This window comes from Phacochoerus africanus, chromosome 15, assembly GCF_016906955.1.
Source record: "Phacochoerus africanus isolate WHEZ1 chromosome 15, ROS_Pafr_v1, whole genome shotgun sequence".
Classification (NCBI taxonomy): Eukaryota; Metazoa; Chordata; class Mammalia; order Artiodactyla; family Suidae; genus Phacochoerus; species Phacochoerus africanus.
Window position 1 is genome coordinate 12,837,105 of NC_062558.1, and position 25,188 is coordinate 12,862,292.

At 34.8% G+C, this 25,188-nt stretch overlaps 1 protein-coding gene across 11 annotated transcripts in view; it reads left to right on the plus strand.

The window, feature by feature from the left end:
• Positions 1-25,188, plus strand: part of HMBOX1 (homeobox containing 1) — a 203,909-nt gene that overhangs the window by 73,060 nt on the left and 105,661 nt on the right. For all 11 annotated transcript variants that reach the window (XR_007132250.1, XR_007132249.1, XM_047761041.1 and 8 more), the window contains exons 2-3: positions 11,138-11,217; positions 19,619-20,095. Coding sequence is in view for 9 of the 11 variants with exons in the window: in XM_047761041.1 (XP_047616997.1) it covers positions 11,195-11,217; positions 19,619-20,095 (500 nt within the window). In the remaining 2 variants the exon portion in view is untranslated. The remainder of the gene's footprint in view (positions 1-11,137; positions 11,218-19,618; positions 20,096-25,188) is intronic.

Here is a 25,188-nt window from a genome sequence, read left to right on the forward strand (position 1 = left end):
TTGTTCATAATGATGATGAGATTCTGCCATTCAAGTAGTAAGTTTTCCTTTGTAGTGAACTGTTATATCACGTTGTGGAGAACTGTCATGGCTTAAGCAACGTGGAATTGTTGAATTCTTGAATTCTCAGTCCATTATTTTTAGCTATCTCAGAAGCATCAGTCCTAATAGAGATTGGCTCCAAGGATACTGTGGATGTAGACTGTAAACCAATGACAGGATATCTCTTTGGGAACATTTATATTAGATATACTACTGTCAAGAGCAAAGCTCATTTTTTTGTATCCTTATCACTTGTGTAACATTTGGCATATAGTAAATAATAAATGCTTATCAATTGTCTTAGAAAATGTTCAAATTGCATTAATTTTTAATTTTTAATTTTTTTTCTTTTTAGGGCTGTACCTGTGGCACATGGAAGTTCCAAGACTAGGGGTCAAATTGGAGCTGCAGCTGCAGGCTTATGCCACAGCCAAGGCAATGCAGGATCCTAGCTGTATCTTTGACCTATGCCACAGCTTGTGGCGATACCAAATCCCTAATCCACTCATTGAGGCCAGGGATTGAACCTGCATCCTCATGGACACTATGTTGAGTTCTTAACTCACTTAGCCATAATGGGAACTCCTTAATTTTTCATTTAATAACAAAACCTTTTGGTGTTGAAGAATTAGAATTCTTAAGATTATTTTATTTGAATGAAACTTGAAAAATAGGCATTTTCTCTCTTTTTTTGTCTTTTGTCTTTTTTTTTTTTTTGTCTTTTTGTTTCTTTAGGGCAGTACCCACAGCATATGGAGGTTCCCAGGCTAGGGGTTGAATTGGAGCTATAGCCGCCGGCCTCCGCCACAGCAACACAGGATCTGAGCTGCGTCTGCAACCTACATCACAGCCCACGGCAACACCAGATCCTTAACCCACTGAGCAAGGCCAGGGATCAAACCTGCGTTCTCATGGATGCTAGTCGGCTTCATTAACCACTCAGCTACAGTGGGAACTCTGGCATTTTCTTTTATCTCTTCACTAAGCAGAAATTTATTTACTGTTTACAGTGTTGCTGACACCTTAGTAGGAGTTGGAACTATAGCAATTGATAAGAAACAATCTTTGCTCTTAAGGAGCTCACATTCCAGGAAGGAGATTTGTATATGAATTATTTTGTTATATAGCAGAAATATATTTATGTTACCCTACTAGCAGTGAGTTTTGTAAAGGACGTATGCTCTTATAAGAGTATCTGATCATTCGCTGGGAATGTTGGTATGGGAAATACTACGAGATAATTTGGGTGTGTTGGTATGGTCAAAATTATCTTTATCCCTAGATATTATATTTTACACAAGAGATACAGCCTTGCATTATTAGAGTTCTTTATTGTCCTCTAAACTAGTAGTTTCCAAGTAGAACAAAAGCTGTTTAAAATTTTCTCAGAGGAGTTCCTGCCATGGGGCAGTGGGCTAAGAATCCGACTGCAGCCATTCGGATCACTGCAGAGGTGTGGGTTCGATCCCTGGTCTCATTCAGTGGTTCAGAGGATCTTACTGCAGCTGCAGCTTAAGTTTCAGCTATAGCGTGCATCCCAGCTATGGCTTGGATTCAGTCTCTGGCCTGTGAACTTCCATATGCCATGGGCGTGACCATAAAATTAAAAAAAAAAACAAAAAAAATATGTGTATATGTTTTTGGATCCCACTACCTCCAGTTATTTGGAATCAGGTCCAGAGCTGGCTAGGGATTCTGCATTTTAAAAGACCTCCATATGATTTGGATGCAGAGCACAGTTTGGAAACAATTATTCTAAACTGACATGGGGAAAAAATGCTGCCTGCTGTCATGTATTTTTACTGTAGTTCAATGAGAATGGAGTAGAGTCATGAAACAGTAACACCCCATGAAAGTAGAGAACCCTGAGACTTCCACAGCAGGGAATGCTCAGTAACATAAAGAGTAGCTGCTTCATAGATGTGTTTTGACTTGAAGAATCAAAAAATATGAAATTATACCAGAGAGTATACAGCTACAGTTCTAAGTAATAATTATTCCACAAAGGAGGTGGCATCTAAACCAACTATAGTGTAAAGATAGATGCAAATGGTTGGAGTTTATACATTTGAGGCCACACATAGAGGAGAGATGGTGGCTCAGCCTCCAATCTAAGGATAATTATTCCCTAACATTTTATAGCATAGTTCAATAGAGTTTACCAGTGACCTACTACTACTAATAGGGGAAGATATATTTTTATTTTTAGTTTATATAATTATTTTAGAATGGAAAAACATAGGAAACATACTGAGGGTAACATCAAAAACCACCACATATCTTGAAGTAATCAAAACCTATACTTCCTATATTAGACTTTCATAGAAAATTCTAGAGGGTATGTGGTAGGCATGGCTCTTCTGATTAAGGTGTTTATTGATAAAGCTCCAATATCATCTAGCAGTGAAGTGTAGTAGCCTAGAGACTCCTTTCCAGAAGCCTGGAAAAATATGAAGCTCCCACCCTCTTTTATATTTTCCTGAATTAGTTCAATAAACACTGTAATGCCTGTTCCAAAACTACCCTAGTTTAATAGACAGTAGTGATGCAGATAAAATACAAATAAAATTACATAATATGTCAAGTAGTAATATTTGTTTAGAAAGAAAAAAATTAAAATTGAAACCGTTTTGCTTTAAAAAAACCCAAACCTTGAGTTTAGGGAGGAAGAGCCTAGATCAGTTCTATCATTGATGTTTAATCGCTGCTTCTTGAATGAATGTGCAAAGAAAGACTTTGTCTGCAAATTTAATACACACATAAAAATGACTTGGTAGTGGGAGAAAGTAATGTAAGTAGTTTCAGTCCAGGGGAACTAATAGTTCCCTGTATCCTGCTCTGGTTAGGCTTTCTGCAGGAGTCTTGTGTTGAATTTGGGGAGCCCCACTTTTTAAGAGAAGACAAGATAATGACACATGAGGAAGCCATGTCAAACTGGAATCAGGACTGGGACTATTTAGATGGAGACTCTGTGAAGATTTGCAGATATTTAAAATAATGCTTTATGGAAAAGAAAAGAAGTTTAGTCTTTTATCAGTTGAGCCAAATGAGTGACTTGAAGTTATAAGCAACAGTTTTAGAATCTGTAAAAGGAGTATCTTTATCACTCTTATATTTTGCTTTCTTCCTAAAAGCCTTACGCTCCTTGTTTCTTACTTTTTTCTTTGATTTAAGTATTCTGCTCATTCTGTTTACAATTTTTTTTTTGTCTTTTTGCCTTTTCTAGGGCCGCACCCATGTCATATGGAGGTTCCCAGGCTAGGGGTCTAATTGGAGCTGTAGCCACTGGCCTACGCCAGAGCCACAGCAATGTGGGATCCGAGCCGTGTCTGCAACCTACACCACAGCTTATGGCAACGCCGGATCCTTAACCCACTGAGCAAGGGCAGGGATCAAACCCACAACCTCATGGTTTCTAGTCAGATTTGTTAACCACTGTGCAATGACGGAAACTCCTCTGTTTACAATTATTGAATAAAATACATACAAGCCGAACTGCAAAATGAAATTCAATTGTAAATCACCACTGGCGTACTGGATTCACAGTTAGCCATTTCCCAAAGGTGGGAGTATTTGGTCCTCTTTGGGGAGGCAATTTGACAAAATCTGTCTGTCATAATTTGAAATGTATGTGCTCTTTGTCGTAACAATTCTTATATTGGGAATTTATCCCCAAAGATGTTTGAAGAAACTGAATGGTGTCTGAGTGGAAGAGAAAAAGGAGTTTGGGATAGGAGGCAGACTTACCCTTTATTGCATGTGTTTTGAAATTTTCCTTTACCTAATACAGTTACTACTTTAAAAAAAAATTTTTATAGAAAATTGACTGAACACTGTAAACCAGCTATGATGGAAAAAATAAAAATCTTTTAAAAATTTTTTATTATTGTTGCTTTACAATTTTCTATCAATTTCTGCTATACAGCAAAGTGACCCAGTTATACATATATATATATATATATATATATATATATATATATATATATTCTTTTTCTCATAATATCTTCCATCATGTTCCATCACAGGTGATTGGGTATAGTTCCCTTTGCTCTATAGCAGGATCTCACTGCTATTTACTACTTTTTATATTAAAGAGAAAAACAAGGAAAAACAGAGGCTTCTTACCATTTGTAGGTAACATAGCATCTGTAGGTTCTCATTCCTATTGAATTTTCCAGATTATATTTTTTTCTTCAGGGGTCAACAGTGCAGACAGTAGGCTTCTTCATTGCTTACCCTGACTTTGTGTAGGATTTTGACAGCCCTAATCCTTGATCATTCTATTTCTGATAGTAGGAATTTATATAATTTTATAGGTGTGTATTTATATCTATTGCATAGGTGCATTTATCCTTCCTGACCCATATTCCATACATACATACCCATCCTTTAACCCCAACTCCATTACTTGTTGACCACCTGTTTTTTCACCATGCTCATGTACTTTATGTGTATGTGTGTATGTATGTATATCAATTAACACACTGACATGAGACACACATATTAAAGGGTTTTTTTGGGCGGGGGGTGGGAGGGCATGCCCATGGCATGTAGAAGTTCCTGGGCCAGAAATTGAACTCAAGCCACAGCAGTGACAATGCCACATCCTTAACCCTTAGGTCACCAGAGAACTCCTAAAAGGATCTTTTCAGTTGTAGTTTTTCTTTTTAAACCTCATCATACTCATTTGATTGTATTTTGCTTTTTTTTTTTCTAGCTTAAACTCTGCAGTGTTTAGATCCCACCAAGTCACCTGATAAAACTCTAGTTAACTCTTTTTAGGAGTGATTGCATTGTGTTAATTGATGAAGTATATTGTCACTTTTTCAGCCCTTCCTATATTTATTGAAACAATTTTGTTTATAGAGACAAGGAATTAGAAAAGCAAGTGGCAGTAAATATCCTTGTATATCATGTATGATTATTTTTATTTCTATATGATAGATTCCCAGGAGTAGGACTACTGGGTTAAAGGTGTACTTTAAATTTTAATATATGTTGGTAGATTTTTTTTCCAAAAATCTTTCATAATTTGAACTTAGGCCAGTGAAATATGTCAGTACCCTTTGTGGAGATGTCAATCTTCTAAGTTTTTGCTAAAGGGATATCTTATTGTTAAACTAATTGTTATTTCTCTGACCTCTAGTAAGTTTGAGTATTTTTTATAAACTTGACAGCTTGGATCTGCTCTTCCTCTACATGCCACATTATTTTTTTCCAATTTAATTCATTAGTTGTTTTTCATAACAGGAAGTTCTAAACTCTTTTTGTCTGTCTTTTAAAGTTTCTGCTTTTTGATAAGAATGCTCATAAGACATGTCATCTAAAATTCTGTTGTAAAATGTATTGCTATATTTTATTTTTACATTTGTCTTTATTGCACCTGGAATTTAATTTTTGACATATAATATAAAATAAAGGTCTAATTCTTTTTACTAGATAATAACCAGCTTTGTGATGATTAATTTATTTTTTTAATTTTTATTTTTTTTTTCCTTTTAGGGCTGCACCAGTGTCATATGGAAGTTCCAAGGTTAGGGGTCGAATTAGAGCTGCAGCTACTGGCCTACACCAAGGCCATGGCAACGTCAGATCCAGTCTGCCTCTGCAGCCTACACCACAGCTTGTGACAATGCCAGATCCTTAACCCACTGAGCGAGGCCAGGGATCATATCTGCATCCTCATGGATACTAGTCATGTTCTTAACCTGCTGAGCCACAATGGGAACTCAGTGATGATTCTTTTTAAAAATAATTTATCGGAGTTCCGTCGTGGCGCAGTGGTTAACGAGTCCGACTAGGAACCATGAGGTTGCGGGTTCGGTCCCTGCCCTTGCTCAGTGGGTTAGAACTGTGGTGTAGGTTGCAGACACGGCTCGGATCCCACGTTGCTGTGGCTCTGGTGTAGGCTGGTGGCTACAGCTCCGATTAGACCCCTAGCCTGGGAACCTCCATATGCCACAGGAGCAGCCCAAGAAATAGCAAAAAGACAATAATAATAATAATAATAATTTATCCTTTCTTGTTGTAATAAAATTTAACCTTTTGCTTGTACATTTCCTTATATGTGCTGATATCATTATTTAAGCTCTTTATTCTGTTCCACTTATCTGTGTGCCTATTCCTTTGCCAGTGCCATATTAATTTGATTAGTGTCTTTTGAATATATTCTGATAACTGGTCAGTGAAGTCATTAAGCCAAAAATGCTTAATTTTTGAATATTCTTTTCCTTAGAGCTTTTATTAAAAGTGGTGACTGAATTTTACCAAATGCCTTTTCAGCATCCATTGATAAAATTACATGATTTTTTTTTCTCCTTTATTTGTTGATATATTGAATTGTATTGATTCCTAAAAGAGAACCATTCTTTCATTGCTGCAGTAAATTGTGGTAATATATTATTTTTTAATATATGGCTGGACTTTATTCTCTGATTTTTTTTTAATTTAGAAATTTTACATTTAACTTCTAGGGTTCATAGTGTGTTTTCTGTGCTATGTACTATTAGATTTGGTATTGAGTTATTTTGACCTCATAAAATGAATTGAAACATTTTTGGTATTTTTCTTTGATTTAATATTATTGGAATTATGGTTTATTTGTGGGTTTTTTTTTTTAAAGAGTAAGAATCTACTGAGAACCTAGCTGGTTGTGATTTCTTTTTCTGTAGTAGATTTTTATTTACCTTTAATATGCAGTATTTGGTTCTGTTCAATAATTCATTTTACTTGAGTCAATTTTGATATTTTCTATTTTACTGGGAAAATATTTTTTTCTTAGGTTTTCAAATGAATTGCCATGAAATAGCATTTGTATTTTCTTACTTTTGTCTTGCTTTCTTAATTCTTTCCTTTACTTATGATTTTATTTCTCTTTTCATTTTGAATTCAATCTGGGTTTTCACTCTTTTTTTAACCCCCTTAAACGACTAAGTGATGTCTAAACAATTTTTCAGAGAGCTAGCTTTTGGATTTATTTATGCTTTCTATAATTTCCTTATGTTAATTTTAAAAAAAATCTCTTTGTCCCTCCCTCCCTAGTTTATTTTGATATATTTTGTAATTTTTCTAATTTCTTATTTACTGACTCCTTCCTCCTTGCCTTTGTAAAATATCAAAAGTTGTTAAGGCCATATATTTACTCCTTTTTTTTTAAAGATATAAAATTTTACTCATAAAATGAGTGAAGATAGTCGTACTGAATTCTTTTGTCTTTTTGCCATTTCTTGGGCCACTCCCGCGGCATATGGAGGTTATACAATTATATAAGTATATAAATTACTCAGTATTTATATATTTAAAAATAAAATTATTAAAATGTCAGTATGTTTTGCTTTATTATTTACTGTGTTATTTGCTATATATGTTTATAACTCTTACATCTTGGTCATAAACTCTATATTTTATAATTGTATAGTCTTTCTCTTTATCCTACTAGGTGCTTTTGACCTTAAAATTATACTTTGGATGATAACATATTTCTCTGCAGTTACTTTAAAACAAAATACTGTTTTCTCCCAAAAGAGGCACATTTCCCCCCTTGTGTCTTTTTGACCTTGAAAAGATGAGAACTTTAGAGTACTTTTGCCCAGCTTCATCTCACCTGCCTATAACTATTTTACTTTGAATAGATACTTTAATACATCTTGTATAGTTACCTATTAAAATTTCTTTGAAGATATACTCCTTTGTTTCAGGAGTTCTTATTTATCATATAAGTCATACATTCTTTGAATTTGATTATTATCCAAATGTATATTTTATAATATAAACTGAAAGTTTCATTATTTATAATACTACTTTTTCTGTCTTGTTATCACATCTCTGTTCTAGTTTACTTTTTTTTAGATGGAACCCTTTCTCAGTTATTTTTCCCAGCCGGGGTAACTAAGAAGACATACTCTCTAAGTTCTTGCATATTTACAATTTTTCATGTATCAGAATGTAAGCTTTGTTGGTGTAGAATTCTTTTCTCTCTGTCATCTGTGAATGTTACTCAGTTCTCTCTCTTCTTTTTCAAGTATGACAGATGAGAAATCCAATGAGGAGATGATTTTTTTACCTTTTATAGCTTACTTGCTTTTTATAGCTGGGTACTTAAATAAGATCCAGTGTCCATGAACTGTTATCCCTAATACCTTTTTAATATACATTTTATTTTAACACTGTACTTTTTACTATAATATACACAATACAGAATTTACCATCTTAAAGCATACAGTTCAGTGACATTAAGTACAGTATGCATTTAAGTACAACCATCACTGTTATCCATCTCCAGAACTTTTTCATCTTTCTAAACTGAAACATTAGTTTATCATTAAACAATAACTTGCCCTTCCCCAGCCCCCTTCAAGCAGGTTCTACTTTCTGTCTCTTTGAATTTGAAGATTCATAGAAGTGGAATTTTACGGTATTTGACCTTTTGTGACGGGCTTGTTTCATTAGAGTAATGTCTTCAGGGTTCATCAGTGTTACGGTTCAGAATTTCCTTCCTTTTTAAGGCTGTATAATAGTCTGTTGCTGGTATATACCACCATTCATCCACTGATGGACATTTGAGCTTGTTTCTACCTTTTGGCTTTTGTGAATAATGCTGCTATGAACTTGGGTGTATAAACATATTTTCGAGTCCCTGCTTTCACTTCTTTTGAGTATATACCCAGAAGTAGAATTGCTGTATCTTATGGTGATTCTATGTTTAATTGTTGTAAGGAACCACCATACTATTTTCTATAGTGGCACCATCATTTTACTTTTTCATCAGCAGCACGCAGAGGTTTCATTTTATTCACATCTGTGTCAATACTTGTCATTTTCTGTTTTTTTTTTATTATAGCCATTCTAATGACTGTGACTTAAAATGCATTTTATTTAGTTCTTAAACTTAAAAAAAAATTTTTTTTTAATCTGTCAATTAAGGAAGTTCTCATGTTGTCCCCGTTAAGGATCCGGCTGTGGCTCAGGCTGCAGCTGCCATGCAGATTCAATCCCTGGCCTGGGAACTTCCACATGCTGCAGTTGCACCCCCTCCCTGCAAAACTCTATCCATTAAATAAAAAAATCTGTCTCCTGTGCTAGGAGGGTTCTGTGACGTTGAACCTGGGAGTGGAGAACTCATAGCACCTTTCTTGCTTAGTCTTCTGTCCTTAGACTATTTTATTTTTACAGGATATTTTGAGCCCATTTACAACTGAAATGTAACAAATTCAGTGATGTACTGTTATACAGGCCATTATCAGTGACTTAATTTCAGTTTCCTCATCTCTGAGGTGAGGGTCTTTGCTAATTTACTTCCTAGATTGTCTGATTCAGTTGTAGCATCATTCTTGTACTTAAAATATAAACATCAGAATTGCTGCAGTGCATTTTATTTACCAGCCCTCAATAGGTTATGTAAAGCTTATCTACTCCTCAAACATACATGTTAAAGACCAGCAATATAGGACAACTTATTCCTTAAACATCCTTCATAATCTCCTTTAACCGTTCCTTCTCCATAATTCTTTGCTCCACCAATTCTCATCTCCCTTCACACTTTGGTTTGGTGGAAATCTTATTCTGATCTTCAGATAACAGCTGAGATCTCACTTGAAAAAGTCTTTCCAGTTCTCTGTGACCTAAAATAATTTCTAAATTGTTATTTTATTTTTAGTCTTATCACATTATGCCTTTATTGGGGTGTGTGTGTGTAATTCTTATTTGACCCTCCCACATAATTTAATAAGGTCCTACTCTGCTGGAGCCATATCTTACTCATAGTATGGTCTTCTGCCTATGTCAGGCAAGTAGGTACTTAGTATATTTTAATTTGAGCAAGAGTGAAAAATGTATATTGACCTACAATCGGTTTTGTGGCCGGGTGTTGCTATTTTGTCTAGGAAATGGAATCAACAATATTTTCACATTTTCTTTGTACTTTATATCTACCTTTTAGAACCAGTATATCTTAAGTCAGCAAGAAAATTAACTACAATAGGAACTTCATTAAAGCCACAATTTAGGATATGCAAATGTGAAAGGTTTCTAACTTTACCCTTTACATTTCACGTATATCATTAGTCACTGTTAGACACTTTGGTCTTGCTTAATATAATTCAGTGCTGAGTGTGTATTTTAATGTGATAGTTTTTGGCATCAACATTTTTAACTTTCATCTAATTTATAATATTAACTTGGAGTTAATGGAAGTAGTTGCCACTATAGATTGTGGTTTGAAACTGCTAATAAGTTCAGTCAGTAATACATGATCTTTAGCTCCTAAACTGTGAATAGTAGATTTCATTTTTTGTTAAGATGTATGTCTGAATTGAAAGGGGTCAAAGTGTCTGAGTGGTGAATAAAGCAGCAGAATGCTAATCAAAAGATAAGTATTAGACTCACTCCATTATTATATTCTGTTCAGGAATCAAAATGCAGCATGGATATTAGTGTCTTTTTAAAATTTGTAGTAATAGCCCCTACTACTTGATAGTTTGTGAAGTGCTTCATCACCACCATTTTAAAAATGTTTTAAATTCTTTGAGCTTTTTGAAGTAGTTATCTATTATCCCTTGTTTCCTAGATGCAGAAATTTAGACTTAGAGAAGTTAAGTCACTTACAATTTGGCTAGCAGTAATATAAGTAATATAGTTGAAACTGGACCCCAGAATTTACCCCACAGTTAGGACTATTAGCTGCAATCATGCTGTGGTGTGTTTTTTGTTTAGAGGATCCCACATAAATACATTTATAATATTATTAACAAGTTATCTTAAATGTCACTACAGTGTGTGTGTGTGTGTGTGTGTGTGTGTGTGTGTGTGTGTGTGTGTGTGTGTTCCATGGCAAGTTTAAATCTGTTTCCCTAGGTGGTATCTGGTAACAGATTAAATTTCAGGGATATAAATTTCAATAATTTTTTTAAGTAAATAATTTTGAAAACTATCAAAAGTATTTTTGTAGTTTAATAATTTTGCTTCAAACCCATTTCATTTCAAAATTATAAAAATTCTTAAAAAATATCTGATGTTAATTTCTAATCCTTAAGTTACATAATTAAAAATTTTATTTAATACTTGATTAAAAAGTATTTCTGAATTTTCTATTTTACAGAATGATAAAAAACACGGATCATCTCTAGAAAGGATATTGAGTCACCTCATGTAAAGTATGCTCAGTTCCTTTCCAGTGGTGTAAGTATCTAGTCCATCTCTTAATTTTTACCTTATCAATTATTTTAATAAAGTTAAGAAATCATTATGATTATGATCCAGAAATGACAGCAGGCATTTGTAGAATTGAAAGAATATTTTCATAATTTTGTGGTAAATGAATTTTCATATCCATCAACTTTCTCTTTTACCATTTCTGTTTTCAATGTTGAAGTCTAACAATTTTCAGTTGAACATAAAATTAGTCATAATTTTAAACTGCTTTATAGCCTTGGAACTTGTGAAACAAATGGCTAGTATTAAATTCCTTGTGACAAGCAGGATATTAGGAGCATGTTACCTTAATGGTGCCTTTTGTGTGCAAACTTCTAAGAACTTTAGTCATTTTCCTTTACCTACTGAAGATAATAATGTAGTTAATCCTATTAGCTAATGTAGTTGGTAGCCTTTCTTTGGAAGCGGACAAAAAATTACAAATTGAGATGGTGGTATCATGTGGAGTTTTTTTTTTTTTTTTGCGCTAGGATATAAATTATAACCACTAGTTCATATTAAATAGACCTCTGAATAAAAGTATTCTGGGAATTTCAAATATTAGAGAAGATAAAGTATTTATTAGCTCATTATGTGCATCTTTAGAGTCTAGTGAGAGTTCCTTTAGCGTAAGTATTTCTAAACTTTGGTGCAGTGTACATTTCAATTAAATTCCTTCTGTTTTGGTTTACAGTTCTATAATCCACCAAATAGACATTAAGATAGATTTTCCTTGTTATTTAGGTTTTTCATTAAAGTATTTCTCCCTCTCTCATTGATTTTATCATATATTGAAAAGTCTCTGGAGTAGGCCAGGTGTTGTGAACTGTAGCCTGAGTTGCTTGCTGCTAAGTAGCTGTGTCCTTGGGAAATGGGAATGCACTGCATTGCTTTGGGCCTGAGTGTCTCTTTAAAAAAAAAAAAAAATACAATTTGTTGGTGGCTATTCTCAATAGCCATTAAAATGTAAGTATCTTGAGGCCAGGAATTTTTGCCTGATTTGTTCCATGTTGCATCCTTTCTGGTTTGTACTTGGTCTTATACTTACGGGTCACTCAGTAATTGTTATTAATTCACGGGTTTTTGTCTAAATGGTCTCCTGTTCTCTGACTCCACACCTAATTATATTTCTGTCTATAAACTTGCATGTTTTCACTTGGATTTTTTTTCCTCAAATGTGTATAAACTGGCTATAATTTATTTATTTATTTATTTATTTTTGTCTTTTTGCTATTTCTTGGGCCTCTCCCACGGCATATGGAGGTTCCCAGGGTAGGGTCTAATGGGAGCTGTAGCCACCAGCCTACGCCAGAGCCACAGCAACGCAGGATCCGAGCTGCGTCTGCAACCTACACCACAGCTCACGGCAATGCCGGATCGTTAACCCACTGAGCAAGGCCAGGGATCGAACCCGCAACCTCATGGTTCCTAGTCAGATTCGTTAACCACTGCGCCACGACGGGAACTCCAACTGGCTATAATTTAAAGTCTTAATCGCAACTAGTGTAATTTGAAAATAACTATTAAAATGTGATTGTAGATGGAATATAATCCTATTTTTCTCAAGGTATTTTTATTATGAAAAGGACATATTAGACTATTATCTTTAGTCATACATAGCCTCTTCTTTTGTGTTAGTCAGTTCTCCCATTGGTTTGAATAATAGAATCATTTTAGCATACTGTCAGGCACAATCCCCAGCAAGTCTTCATTTCTTAACTTATTCTTTTTTCTATTTCTTTGTATTTTCCAGATGTCATAGGGTATATTTACTTTTACAATGAGAAAAAAAACTAACTCCATACAAAATAGTAAATTTAAAACATCAACTTTCATGTTATGGCACCATTAGCCTTTAATGATGTGGTTAACCATGCTCTGACACCATAAAGTAGCTAGCAAACACTATACACGCTGAGCATTATTTTCTTTTTTTTTTTAATTACTCAAATGAATTTATCACATCTGTAGTTTTATAATGATCATAACAGTCTGATTTCACAGGATTCCCATCCCACAGCGCAAGCACATCCCCCACCCCCCAAACTGTCTCCTCTGGAGACCATAAGTTTGTCAGTGTCTGTGAGTCAGCATCTGTTCTGCAAAGAAGTTCAGTCTGTCCTTTTTTCAGATTCCACATGTCAGTGAAAGCATTTGATGTTGGTGTCTCAATGTATGGCTGACTTTACTTAGCATGATAGTTTCTAGGTCCATCCATGTTGCAAAAAATGCTAGTATTTCGTTCTTTTTAATGGCTGAGTAGTATTCCATTGTGTGTATACACCACATCTTGATCCACTCCTCTGTCGATGGACATTTAGGTTGTTTCCATGTTTTGGCTATTGTAAATAGTGCTGCAATGAACATTGGAGTACGTGTCTTTGCGAGTTGTGGTTTTTCTCTGGGTAGATGCCCAGGAGTGGGATTGCTGGATCAAATGGTAGTTCACTGTTTAGTTTTCTGAGGATTCTTACTTATTCTTAATTCTTGTCATTTTCTTACTAGATTGCTACTCCTTTCATGGTAATAATAATTGTGAGAGTAATGTGCCATAAATAGCTAGAAGGGCCTTAGTACATCTTTAGTTGATTAATACTATTATTGATTCTATAATATGTTAAATCATTATGCAGTAAATAGTATGTATGAAAAACAACTAATATATGAGTAGACTGTATTTTGCTTAGTCATTCTAGATAAAAAGATAAAGACAGCAGACTCAAGCTGAAGAAAATGTTGTGTTACCAATCAGATCTTATTAACTTTATACGTGAGGTAGTTTTTGCGCATATGATTTCAAGATTAATCATTTGTGAATGCTTTAACCTTCTATGCTCTACATGTTTGTAGAGTTTTATTCAAAAAAGTATGTCCTGGACCTCATGCCTATCCAAGAAGGGTTTACATATCCAAGTAGGGATGAAATTTATTATAAAATAGGTGTATTATTATTGTCTAATAGTATGATCTTTTAGAATGTCAGTTTATGAACAGAGCCATAATTCCTAAATTTAATTGTTCCTTTATGCTTTAAACATTGTTTCTGTTATTACATTGTTGAAATTCTTCTCACATCATTTTCAGTTATTGTTGGTCTGGGTCTGCATTCAGATTAGTAATTTAAAGTGAAAGATGTTCCTTATCCTGTGAACAGTTCTTGTGCTACATAGGAAAATTAATTCAGTTCTTACATGTTATTTTTTCCTGTTTTAAAAGAATTGCTGGTATCATGGACTTAGATGACCTTTGTTGGTCACTATTGCCATAATTTTGTGGTTATGTACTTAAACTAGGTAGATGATAAGAAATAAAATTTGGAAATGACAGAAAGTGTGCCTTTGTTTATGTTAATGTGCATTGGGATATTATTCTTGATATCCAAGAAAGCTTCTAATCCTGGCATTTTCTCAGTAAAATCATGTACCTTTAGTGTCATATGCATGATTTGATTCTGCTTATTATGCCATTATCATTCTGCTCTATAGAAGTCATACATTTTGTTCTAACAATTGTAGATCATTTTAATTTAGGTATATCTTTGTGTTAAGGACCTCTCTTGGTACAAGGCACAGACATTTAATTTAAACAAGGTGAAACATGAAGGGAAGTTTATGCTCTTAAATAACAATACAGCAAGAAGAGCAGAGATGTAGTAGGGGCTTAGGAATTTACCAGAACAAGAGATATGAACACTGTAGAGCTTTCTGTTTTGCTCTGCATTTCTTACATTCTTGCCTTATTTTCTTACAAACGAGCTTCTTCTACTTGGCGAGGAATATACCAGATTTAACATCTTCCTGCAACTGCGCACAGTTTTAATGGTTGTCCATCTTCCTGCTAGTCTAACCTGAATATTTTGAGGAGAGCAAGGCTTGGTTTCCTTGGGTGCCCACCTAGTTGGTCAGAAGGTGGGATATTATGAGTGGCAGCCCCACCAACAAGTGGTTGGAAACAATGAAGCATTCTGGGCAGACAGCATACTATGTGCCTTCTGTTATCTACTTTTATGACTTTGGGATCAAAAGTGGTTTCTGGAGTTCCCATTGTGGCTCAGTGGGTGAAGGACCCAGTGTTGTCTCAGTGAGTATGTGGGTTCAATCCCTGGCCTCACTTAAGGATCCGATGTTGCCTCAAGCTGTAGTATAGATTGCAGAGGTGGCTCAGATCCCATGTTGCCATGGCTGTGGCCCAGGAACTTCCATATGTCACAGATATGGCTGTAAAAAGAGAAAAGAAAAAAGAAAAAGTGGTTCTCATAGTCAGTGAATCTGAAATGACATAAAATATTACATTGTTTCAGATACTATGGGATCTTTGGGTCTGATAGTCCTAGTAGTAGTTTTAGGTTGGATAATTTTAGCAAGTTAAATCCTTGTAATTTACTTTCGTTTTATGCTTACATACAGAGTGCTGCTCCATACAGAGAGCGATTTGAAGTGTTATATACAGAATACTGTTTACTCTGATATAAATGGGATATAATATCATTTTTTGGTCTGTATAATAAAACAATTCTTGGAAATCCCATAGCTAAAGTCAGTTTATGAAGTATTTTGACAGCATGAAGACTGAAGTCAGCAATGCACAACTCTAATTCATTTTCAAGGAGAAAGAATAATGTGTAGAAACCTGAATTTAACAAATTAATGAATTAAAGGTAAATTACTTGGATTACTAAAGTGATTTGGCAGCCACTTGTAAAAAGAGCTGTTTAAGATTAAGAATTAATATGTTCCTAAGCACTTGATATAAAGGACAAAGGGCTGAGGGTTAAGGGAGAAACTCAAGTGTCAGGTGTCTCTTATAAGCCATTAGGAAAATGTTTATGCAGCTTTTTCAACAAACTTTAAGTATAATGTACTTACTGAAAAATGTACAAGTCAGTAGTGTACACCTTGGTGAATGTTCTTAGCTAATGCCTCTGTGTAATATAACTAGCATAGTACATACAGAACATTACCAACACTGCATAGCATTTCAATAATAGATCATTTGTGTTAAGCAAGGTGTGCTGTTCTTTTGACATTGGTCAGGAGAAAAAGTTAATGAGTTACTAGGGTTCAAAGTTTTTTTTTTTCTGTCCCAACCAGATAATGATATTATGGGAGGATGTATTAAGCTAACAAGAAAATTAGTACAGTTGTAACAGCCAAAGATTTAGAATAGCTAATTATTGGCAACAGTCCAAGTATCCAAAGGAGGACAGCTGCACAAATCTGTGGTATTTTCCTACAATGAAGTACTATCGAGCAATAAAAAAGGAGAAAACTGCCAACATATATAACATCATAGGTAAACTCAAAAACTTATACTGAAAGAAGCCTTGCATAAAAGAGTACATAGAAATTCCATTTTTTTGAAGTTTAGAACAGGCAAAGCTAGTCTTTGGTGAGAAAAAAATCCAAGCAGAGGTTGCCTCTGAAGGAAGAAGACAGGAATTGACCAGGAAAAGGCAGGAGGGAACTTTTTGGGGGTGATGGTAATATTCTTTATCTCCATAGGGGTTTGAGTTACAGAGGTGTACATACTTCTCAAAACTCACAGAATGTTGACCATAAGATTTACATATTTTATTTTATGTAAATTTTACCTCAAAATAAAAAAACATGTAAACAAATACTGAGCTCTAGTTAATGATATACATATGGATGTATTTAGGGGGAAGTATGTAACATCTGTAACTGATTTTGAAAGACATCAAAATAATAGAGAGATGGATGCATAAGGAATGGGTAGATATGTGATAAAGCAAGTAAAATGTTAATGGAAAATCTAGGTAGTTAGTTTATGGACAGTTACCATAAATTTATTTCAACTTTATGTTTAAAAATTTTTATTATCCAGTCTTGGGAAGAGCTGGGCGGGCAATCAGGAAAGAATGTAATAATCAGGAAAAGAGGGTTTTTATGGTGAATAGCTTGTCACAAATGGATATGTGGAAGAGGGTAAAAGAAAATATGTGTATGTATGTGGTGGATACTGTGGCCCATGGGCACAAATGACCTGCAGCATATTGCTTTAGGTCCACAAAATACGTTTGTTTTTATTTTTAATGATCCTGTCTCTAAAACTAGAACTATTTCACATAAAAATTTATAGATTTCTGCCTACTTTTTGGGGAGTTGGGGGGGTCGCACTTGTGACATATGGAAATTCGCAGGCTGGAAGTTGAATTGGAGCTACAGCTGCAGGCCTGCACCATAGCTATAGCAACACTGATCTGAGCCATGTCTGCGATCTACAGCAATTTTAGCAGCTTGTGGCAACTCCAGATCCTTAACCCACTGAACAAGGCCAGGAATCTAACTCACATCCTCATGGATACTAGTCGGGTTCATTTCCACTGAGCTAAAATGGGAACTCCCTGCTTATTTTTATGAGAATTTGGAAGACAAAACAATCATTTAGATAGAGTAGAGAATCCAAAGGTAGATATAGATTTGTATGGAAATTTTGTATAACAGTGGCATTTCAGAGCAAAGAAGAAGTATATTACTCAATAAAGCATATTGGACAAATGAGCTATCCATTTGGGAAAAAATAAAGCTCAAATCCTTTCACACCCATTATGTAAATATAAATTCTAGATGGGGCAGAATTTTAAATATAAAAAACTATTATTAGAACCCCTAGTCCATCAGTAGAGTGGTTTTGACTAATTGGTTTAAACTGGGAACTTAGGACAGAAGCCTGTGCTTCCTATCGTATGATACCAGTAAGTCTTGCCATATATTGAAAAGCAGAATGATGTATTATGCTTTCGGAGTCAATGAGATTTAGGTTTAAATCCTTTTTCTCTGTCTCACTCACTTTTGTAAAGATACAAAATCATTGTGAGCCTTAGTTTCCTCAAGAACCAATCAATCAATACAAAATCTTTAAAAAATTATCACAGAGGGTTGTTGTGAGGAACTGAGATTATATTACACGAAATTCTTGCCCACTTCTGCCTAGAAGTGAATATTCAATAAATCTTTAGTATAGAGGGATAAAGAAACAAATCTCCAGCAGCTTTGGGGAACTGGCCCAGAGTAGACGTTTACCTATAAAAGATGAGAAAATTCTTTGACGTTTACTTCTATCAGCAAACACTTACTGAGAGCCTACTGCATGCCATGCAACCTATTTTGCAACAGAACTATAAAAATAAAAAAAGAAGAAATTACTGCTTAAAAAATTAAGAAAGTCAGGTTTTGTAAGAAAGGAGTTCAAGTAGTGAGAATTTTTGATATTTGACAACTCCCTTAAACTAAATATTGTTACTGACTCTGAGATATTTTCTGGTGTGCCTCCAGTATCTTGTGTTAGTTAAAGGAAGCATAATGTAGAAGCAATTTCCTAAGAAAAATGAATAGTTCAGTTTGGCCACAACCACGTAAAATCCATTTCTTATTAAGAGAGAATGCATTACAGACATGAAATACTCATGAAATTGCTAAGTGGTGGATGAAATCGTGCTTAAGATGTTTTTTTATGTGCCTCTCTTACTTTTCCATTTAAATATTTTTGCTGATTATTAGCATTTACTTGGGTTAAGCTTACCAAATTGTTTGTCTACACTAAATGAAGTTACAGAGTTCTTAGATCAATTTTGTTGATAAAATAGTACAAACTATTTTTTTCAGCAACTCTCCATTAATGCTCTAATGTAGAATGATATATTTGAGATGCGGAAGACACCTATGAGCATAATCACATAGCCTAGGCTTATACTGTATGTAACCTCATCTGTTGTTTTAGTATTATTGCCATAACTGAAATTTTGGTTCAGATATTTACCAAATTGAGAAAAGTGTAAATTGCATGCCATATGAAATTGGGTTTTATGTTATACCTAATGTCCATCTGCTAATAAACTCAATATCTGTATCAATGCATTTGCCATAACAGAAACATTCTAGCATGAAGTAATAGTTATTGTTATTATAATATAATAATGATGTCATTTTCAATAAAGAAGTTGATATAGAAGTATTGTATCTTCGGGAGTTCCCGTGGTGCTCAGTGGTTAACAAATCCCACTGGGAACCATGAGGTTGCAGGTTCGATCCCTGGCCTTGCTCGGTGGGTTGGGGATCCAGCGTTGCTGTGAGCTGTGGTGTAGGTCGCAAATGCGGCTCGGATCTGGCGTTGCTGTGGCTCTGGCGTAGGTCAGCAGCTACAGCTCCGATTAGACCCCTAGCCTGGGAACCTCTATATGTCACAGGTACGGCCCTAAAAAGACAAAAAAATAAATAAATAAATAAATAAAATAAATATTGTATCTTCAGCTGTGCATTCTCAATACATAGTGACATATTCTTTGGTAGATATTGTTGGTGTTTTTGTGTTGTTGTTCTTTGGTAGATACTGTAAATAAAGGGACTTTTATTTTTATTTTTATTTTTAGTTTGCTGGAAACCATGTCTCACTATACAGATGAACCCAGATTTACGATAGAACAGATAGATCTGCTTCAGCGCCTTCGGCGTACTGGAATGACTAAACATGAAATTCTCCATGCCTTGGAAACCTTGGACCGTCTTGATCAAGAGCATAGTGACAAGTTTGGAAGAAGGTCCAGCTATGGAGGAGGTTCATATGGGAATAATACCAACAATGTTCCAGCATCTTCCTCGACAGCTACAGCTTCTACACAGACCCAGCATTCAGGAATGTCGCCATCACCTAGCAACAGTTACGATACCTCCCCACAGCCTTGTACTACCAATCAGAATGGGAGAGAGAATAACGAGCGATTATCTACATCCAATGGAAAGATGTCACCAACTCGCTACCATGCAAATAGCATGGGTCAGAGGTCATACAGTTTTGAAGCCTCAGAAGAGGACCTAGATGTAGATGATAAAGTAGAGGAATTAATGAGGTTAGTTACTTTCTTATTCAGAGTTCTCAAAATGTCTTTGTTTTTAGACTGATTTCTGAGTAATAAAGCTGTAATTCAGCTCTTTATGTATAAGAACTGTGATTTCTCCTCACCGTTTTTGATAAAAGAAAAAAATTAAAAATTTTATGTTTTTAATTCAAATTTTCTTTTCTCTCAGTTCTTTCTCTTTGCTGCTTGATAAGTCTTTTCCCTTCTCTTTGTTATCAAAGCAAAGTTTAGCCTTCTCTCTATGGCTCTAAATGCTAATATCTGAATTTTATGAATTGCTAACACACACATTCTCATCCTTAAATCCATGGTAAGTACTTTTTCTGAGAAATAGGATCTTAATTTTCCTCTCCAACATGCCAATCAACAAAATAATTTTGGACACCTATTATTTAAAAAGCAGTGTTCTTGATGTTTGCTGATGGTTTAAGGATCCAGCATTGTCACTGCTGTGGCGCAGGTCACTGCTGTGGCACAGGTTCGATCCCTGGCCCAGGAACTTACACATGCTGCATGTGTGGCCAAAAAATAAAAAATAAATAAGTAAAATAAATAAATGAAAGCAGTGTTGTTAAGAAGCTAAAGTTCTAATTTGAGCAATAGATGCTTTGTGTATATATGTATGTATAGCATGTATATATAAATTTAATGTTTATATATATAATTTAATGTTATCTATTGCAAGATAAGTGTAAGTACTTGGAGTTTGAAACACTGAGAAAAGAAATCCAACCTCGGCAGATTTATTATTCAGTAATTACAAAAGGCGTCACCCAGGACCTGGGACACTTTGAGGGCAGCACTGACATGTTTTCAGTTATTGACTCTCCAGGATCTAGAACTGTTCTTAATTAGCACATTAAGGACTTAATATGTCAGGTGAATGGATGATTTAACTTAAACTTTAAAGGATAGCGTTTGATTTGAAATACAAGAACTTTATTTAAATTTAAAGAATAGTATAAGATAGAAAAGGCAAAGCTTGTTTAGTCTTACAAAGATTGCAGATTAATGCCTAGACTATGATGATTAGAATAGTATATTAAGAGGCAGTACAGGTTTGGGAAAGATTTGAATACCATATAAATAATTTATGTTTAACTTGGTTAAAATTAAAGGAGTTTTTACAGATCTTTATGAAAGAGGTGGTACAAGCATTGTTTTCAGTAGATTATTACTACTATAGTAGGGAGGAGAGCCTGCAGATAGATTACAGTACATATGAATGAAGCTGTAGCAGAAATTTGTCAGAAATAGAACGATAACCTATAATTATGAGTTGTAATTCTTCCATGAGATTTTAGGACTTGAAGATAGTATAATGGTGATTTAATATTGCTATATTGAAGATCTATTCTGTAGTACCGCAAAGGTAAAATATCTTTGAACAAACTGTCCTGAAATTATTTTTAGGGTGGAACTACTGTATAGAGAATTCCTGGCTGAATCCCCATATAATTCCTGTAATTATTAGTTTCATAGAGCAGCCTCAGGACCCTATTATTTAAGCTTTTAAAACTTGAAAATATAAGAGATCAGGTTGGCTTTTAATTCATCTTCACTTGCTTAAACAGCTGGCCAAAGTTTAGACGTTCCTTTTGAATTTAACACATATCATTGTCAAGATTAAAATAGAGAACCATTTGGGCAAATAAAAAAGTTACATTAGTAATCAAACTATAACACGGTTAGCTTTTAATTATCCCAAGTGGAGAGGTTATCAAGAAAAAAATTTGTCAGGGTTCTGTCCTGTTTTTTGTTTTTGTTGCTGTTGTTAATCAGTTTTAATAAGTTTTTAAAATAACTGTTAATTCCCAAATGTGTATTGGACTAACAAGAAGTTTGGGAGAAATTTCTTTTTAGCAGAAGGTTCTGGAAGATTGTTCAGAGTCTAAAACTTGACTATAAGGATCTAAAATTTGACTGTCGCCTCTTAGGTTCTCATAATGTGTATTTCAACTGTGTCCTCAAAATAAACAGAAAACCTGTTTAGCCAGGACTAGGGTGTATATTTAAATCTAGTACTTGCACACATTCAAGTTTCATCATGTTTATAACTGTTATCAGTATTTAAGATTTAATTTACATACTGCCCGTTGTTGCATAGGCATGGTATCTTATGGCTTCTTTCTTAGAACTTCTCCTGTGGTTCTTCTAACCATCTAGGGGTCTCAGTGAGCCTTCTGGCTCTTCTGTGGTCCTCTGCCATTATGCTCTCACCCACACCTGCCCTCCTCCTTTGGGCCCACCTCTTGTTTTTCTCAAGTTTGCAAATAATAACAATCCTTATGTTTGAGGGACAAGTTTATTGCATGACTGTTTTCACGTTTAATCATTTCAGTCATGCTGTATATGAAGTAGAGTAGAGAAATTGAGATTCACAAAAATTAAAGAGTTGACCCAAGAAAACTTAAATGTTAATAAGTGGCAGAGCTGAATTCTAACCCATGTCTTTATTACCATTGTGTCTGTTGCCTCTGAAAATAAATTTTTCATGTGTGTAGATTTCAGTAAAATTTGGGGAAAGGTGGTTAATACAACTGAAGACAAAATGTAAAAACCTTAATGCATTTATCCCCCCTCTCCCCCTATGTGATGTTTGCCATTTCAAATCAATCACTTAACTGGCCAAATGAATTTTTATTTGGTAGAATGTTAGAGAAGGTTTTGAGCATTGGATCTTTCTGAGTATCCTGTGCCCACATAGGGCTATACTGCCCTTTGCTCACTCAACACTATGGTGGTATAGTAGGATGGAGTTGGTGGTCTCTAGGTAGGGAGAATGGATACTTGGATGCCTTCCTCCCTCCTTTGCTATGTGTCATGTATAATTGACCTCTTGCAGGCTCACATTCCCTAACCTCCAAAGCAGAGCACTCAACCGTAAGATAGATATATCTTTCATCAAAGGCATTGGGGCTTACAAACTTAACTTCTAATCATTTCAGGGTACACAAAGGAGGTTTATTTATTTATTTTTTTAGAACTTGATTACGTTGTAACTATACATCTGATCAGTTTGTTAAGAGTCAGAAAGAAAGTAACCATGATTTTTTTTTGTTTTTGGCTTGATCAAAGTTTTAGAAAAATGAACGGAAAACTAGAATGCAGATTCTCAGCAAGTTCTCGAATATTTTAGAAAGGATTTTAAAGCCAAGAGCTAGAATGAAGACCTATTCTACATGTTAATTATTTTTCAAATTTATCTGTTAATATATATATTTATATATAGGTGTATAAGTACATCTGCTAATGTAATGGTATATATCTATTAAAGTTTATCTGTCCTATTGCATACATATAAATAACATTTGAATTAATAAATAGAATTAAAAAACAATGCCATAAAAGATGATATTCTTAATTACCCAATGTACTAAATTTCATGAGTATTTAGTTAGTATTTTATATGAGTCTGAGACCTTCTTCCAAGTTGGTTGTCTGTATGCCTTCTAATAGCTTATTTACTTGTATAGGTAGGGATTTATGTTTTTGTTTTTGTTTTTTTTTGTTTTGTTTTGTCTTTTGTATTTTTAGGCCCACACCTGTGGCGTATGGAGGTTCCCAGGCTAGGGGTCTAATCAGAGCTACAGCTGACGGCCTACGCCAGAGCCACAGCAACGCCAGATCAGAGCCACATCTGCGACCTACACCACAGCTCACGGCAACACTGGATCCTTAACCCACTGAGCGAGCCCAGAGATCAAACCCACAACCTCATGTTTGCTAGTCTGATTGGTTTCCACTGAGCCGCAACGGGAACTCCCTGGGATTTATGTTCTAAAGGACAGAATATTCAGTTACCATGTTGTTTACACATATAGAGTAGCTTTTGTTTTAACATTATCTTTTAAAATTCTAAGTTATGCTTCATTTATCTCTGTGTGTATAAATCCAAGGGAAGAGGTTTTTATTCATATTTGAAAGAATTTATGAGTAATTACATTTTTCCAGCTGTGAAATAGTCTGTCTTGGTGGGTATTGCTTCATCTCTGGAAGTCTTTTAGATAGGTGGCTACCTTTAGGGGATCCTAAGGAATGTGTAGTGTATATCAACTAAGAGAAAATGGAAGATCTTAAAGCATACCACTTTTAAACATTCGCTTTAATACCCTTTGTTCCAGAAAAGGAAGAATTGCCATTTTGAGCTAGTATACATAACTCTTTTCCATTCTGGTTTGGGAAGCTTAGACATATTTGAGATTAAGAATTTAGAGCTGTTTTATACATTATCTACATCAGGTTTTCCATTTTACAACCTTTTATCTTCAACTACATTTTTTTTTTTCCATTCATGGAACAAATTAAGCTCTATTATGTGCAAACCCCATAATGAATAAGGCACAGTCTTTGTGGTAAGGGACTTTGCAGTCTAGTAGGAAAGATAAGACCAGATCAGGATCAACTATAATACGGAATAGCATGTAATATATTAGCATGTGAGTAGTATAATTGAAATGGTAAAGTTTGCTAATGGAAGAAAAGATCTTTTTTTAGCTCTGAGGATCAGGGAGAACTTCTCTGAATAGATGGCAGTTATTATTTTGTCTTTTAAAAACCCGATTGCACAAAGAGATGTTACTCATTAATTCATCTGAATATTAAGGTCTGTAGTAGAATAATAGAGAGTTTAGCAAGTTATAAAAACATTGGCAATGGAGGGTGAAAAGGAAGGATTTTATTTTGTGTAGAAATCAATGCAGCATGGCTGTGAATTGGAAAAGGTAGGAAGAGATGACATGGACTTTAAGTGGTAGATGCAAGTAGAGTGGTAGCTTATCTTGAAAGTGAACTATGAAGTCAAAGAAAGATTAATCTGTATGTCAGTTTCATTCCATTAGACTGTAGGAGTAGAAATCATGAGAAGTGTGAGATTTTATAAGAGAAGGAAGAAAACGTGGATCATTCTCTTTAAAGATAATGTCAAATTTTAGGAGTTCCCGTCATGGTGCAGCAGAAATGAATCCCACTAGGAACCATGAGGTTGCAAGTTCAATCCCTGGCCTTGCTCAGTGGGTTAAGGATCCGGTGTTGCCGTGAGCTGTGGTGTAGGTCGCAGACGCAGCTTAGATCTGATGTTGCTG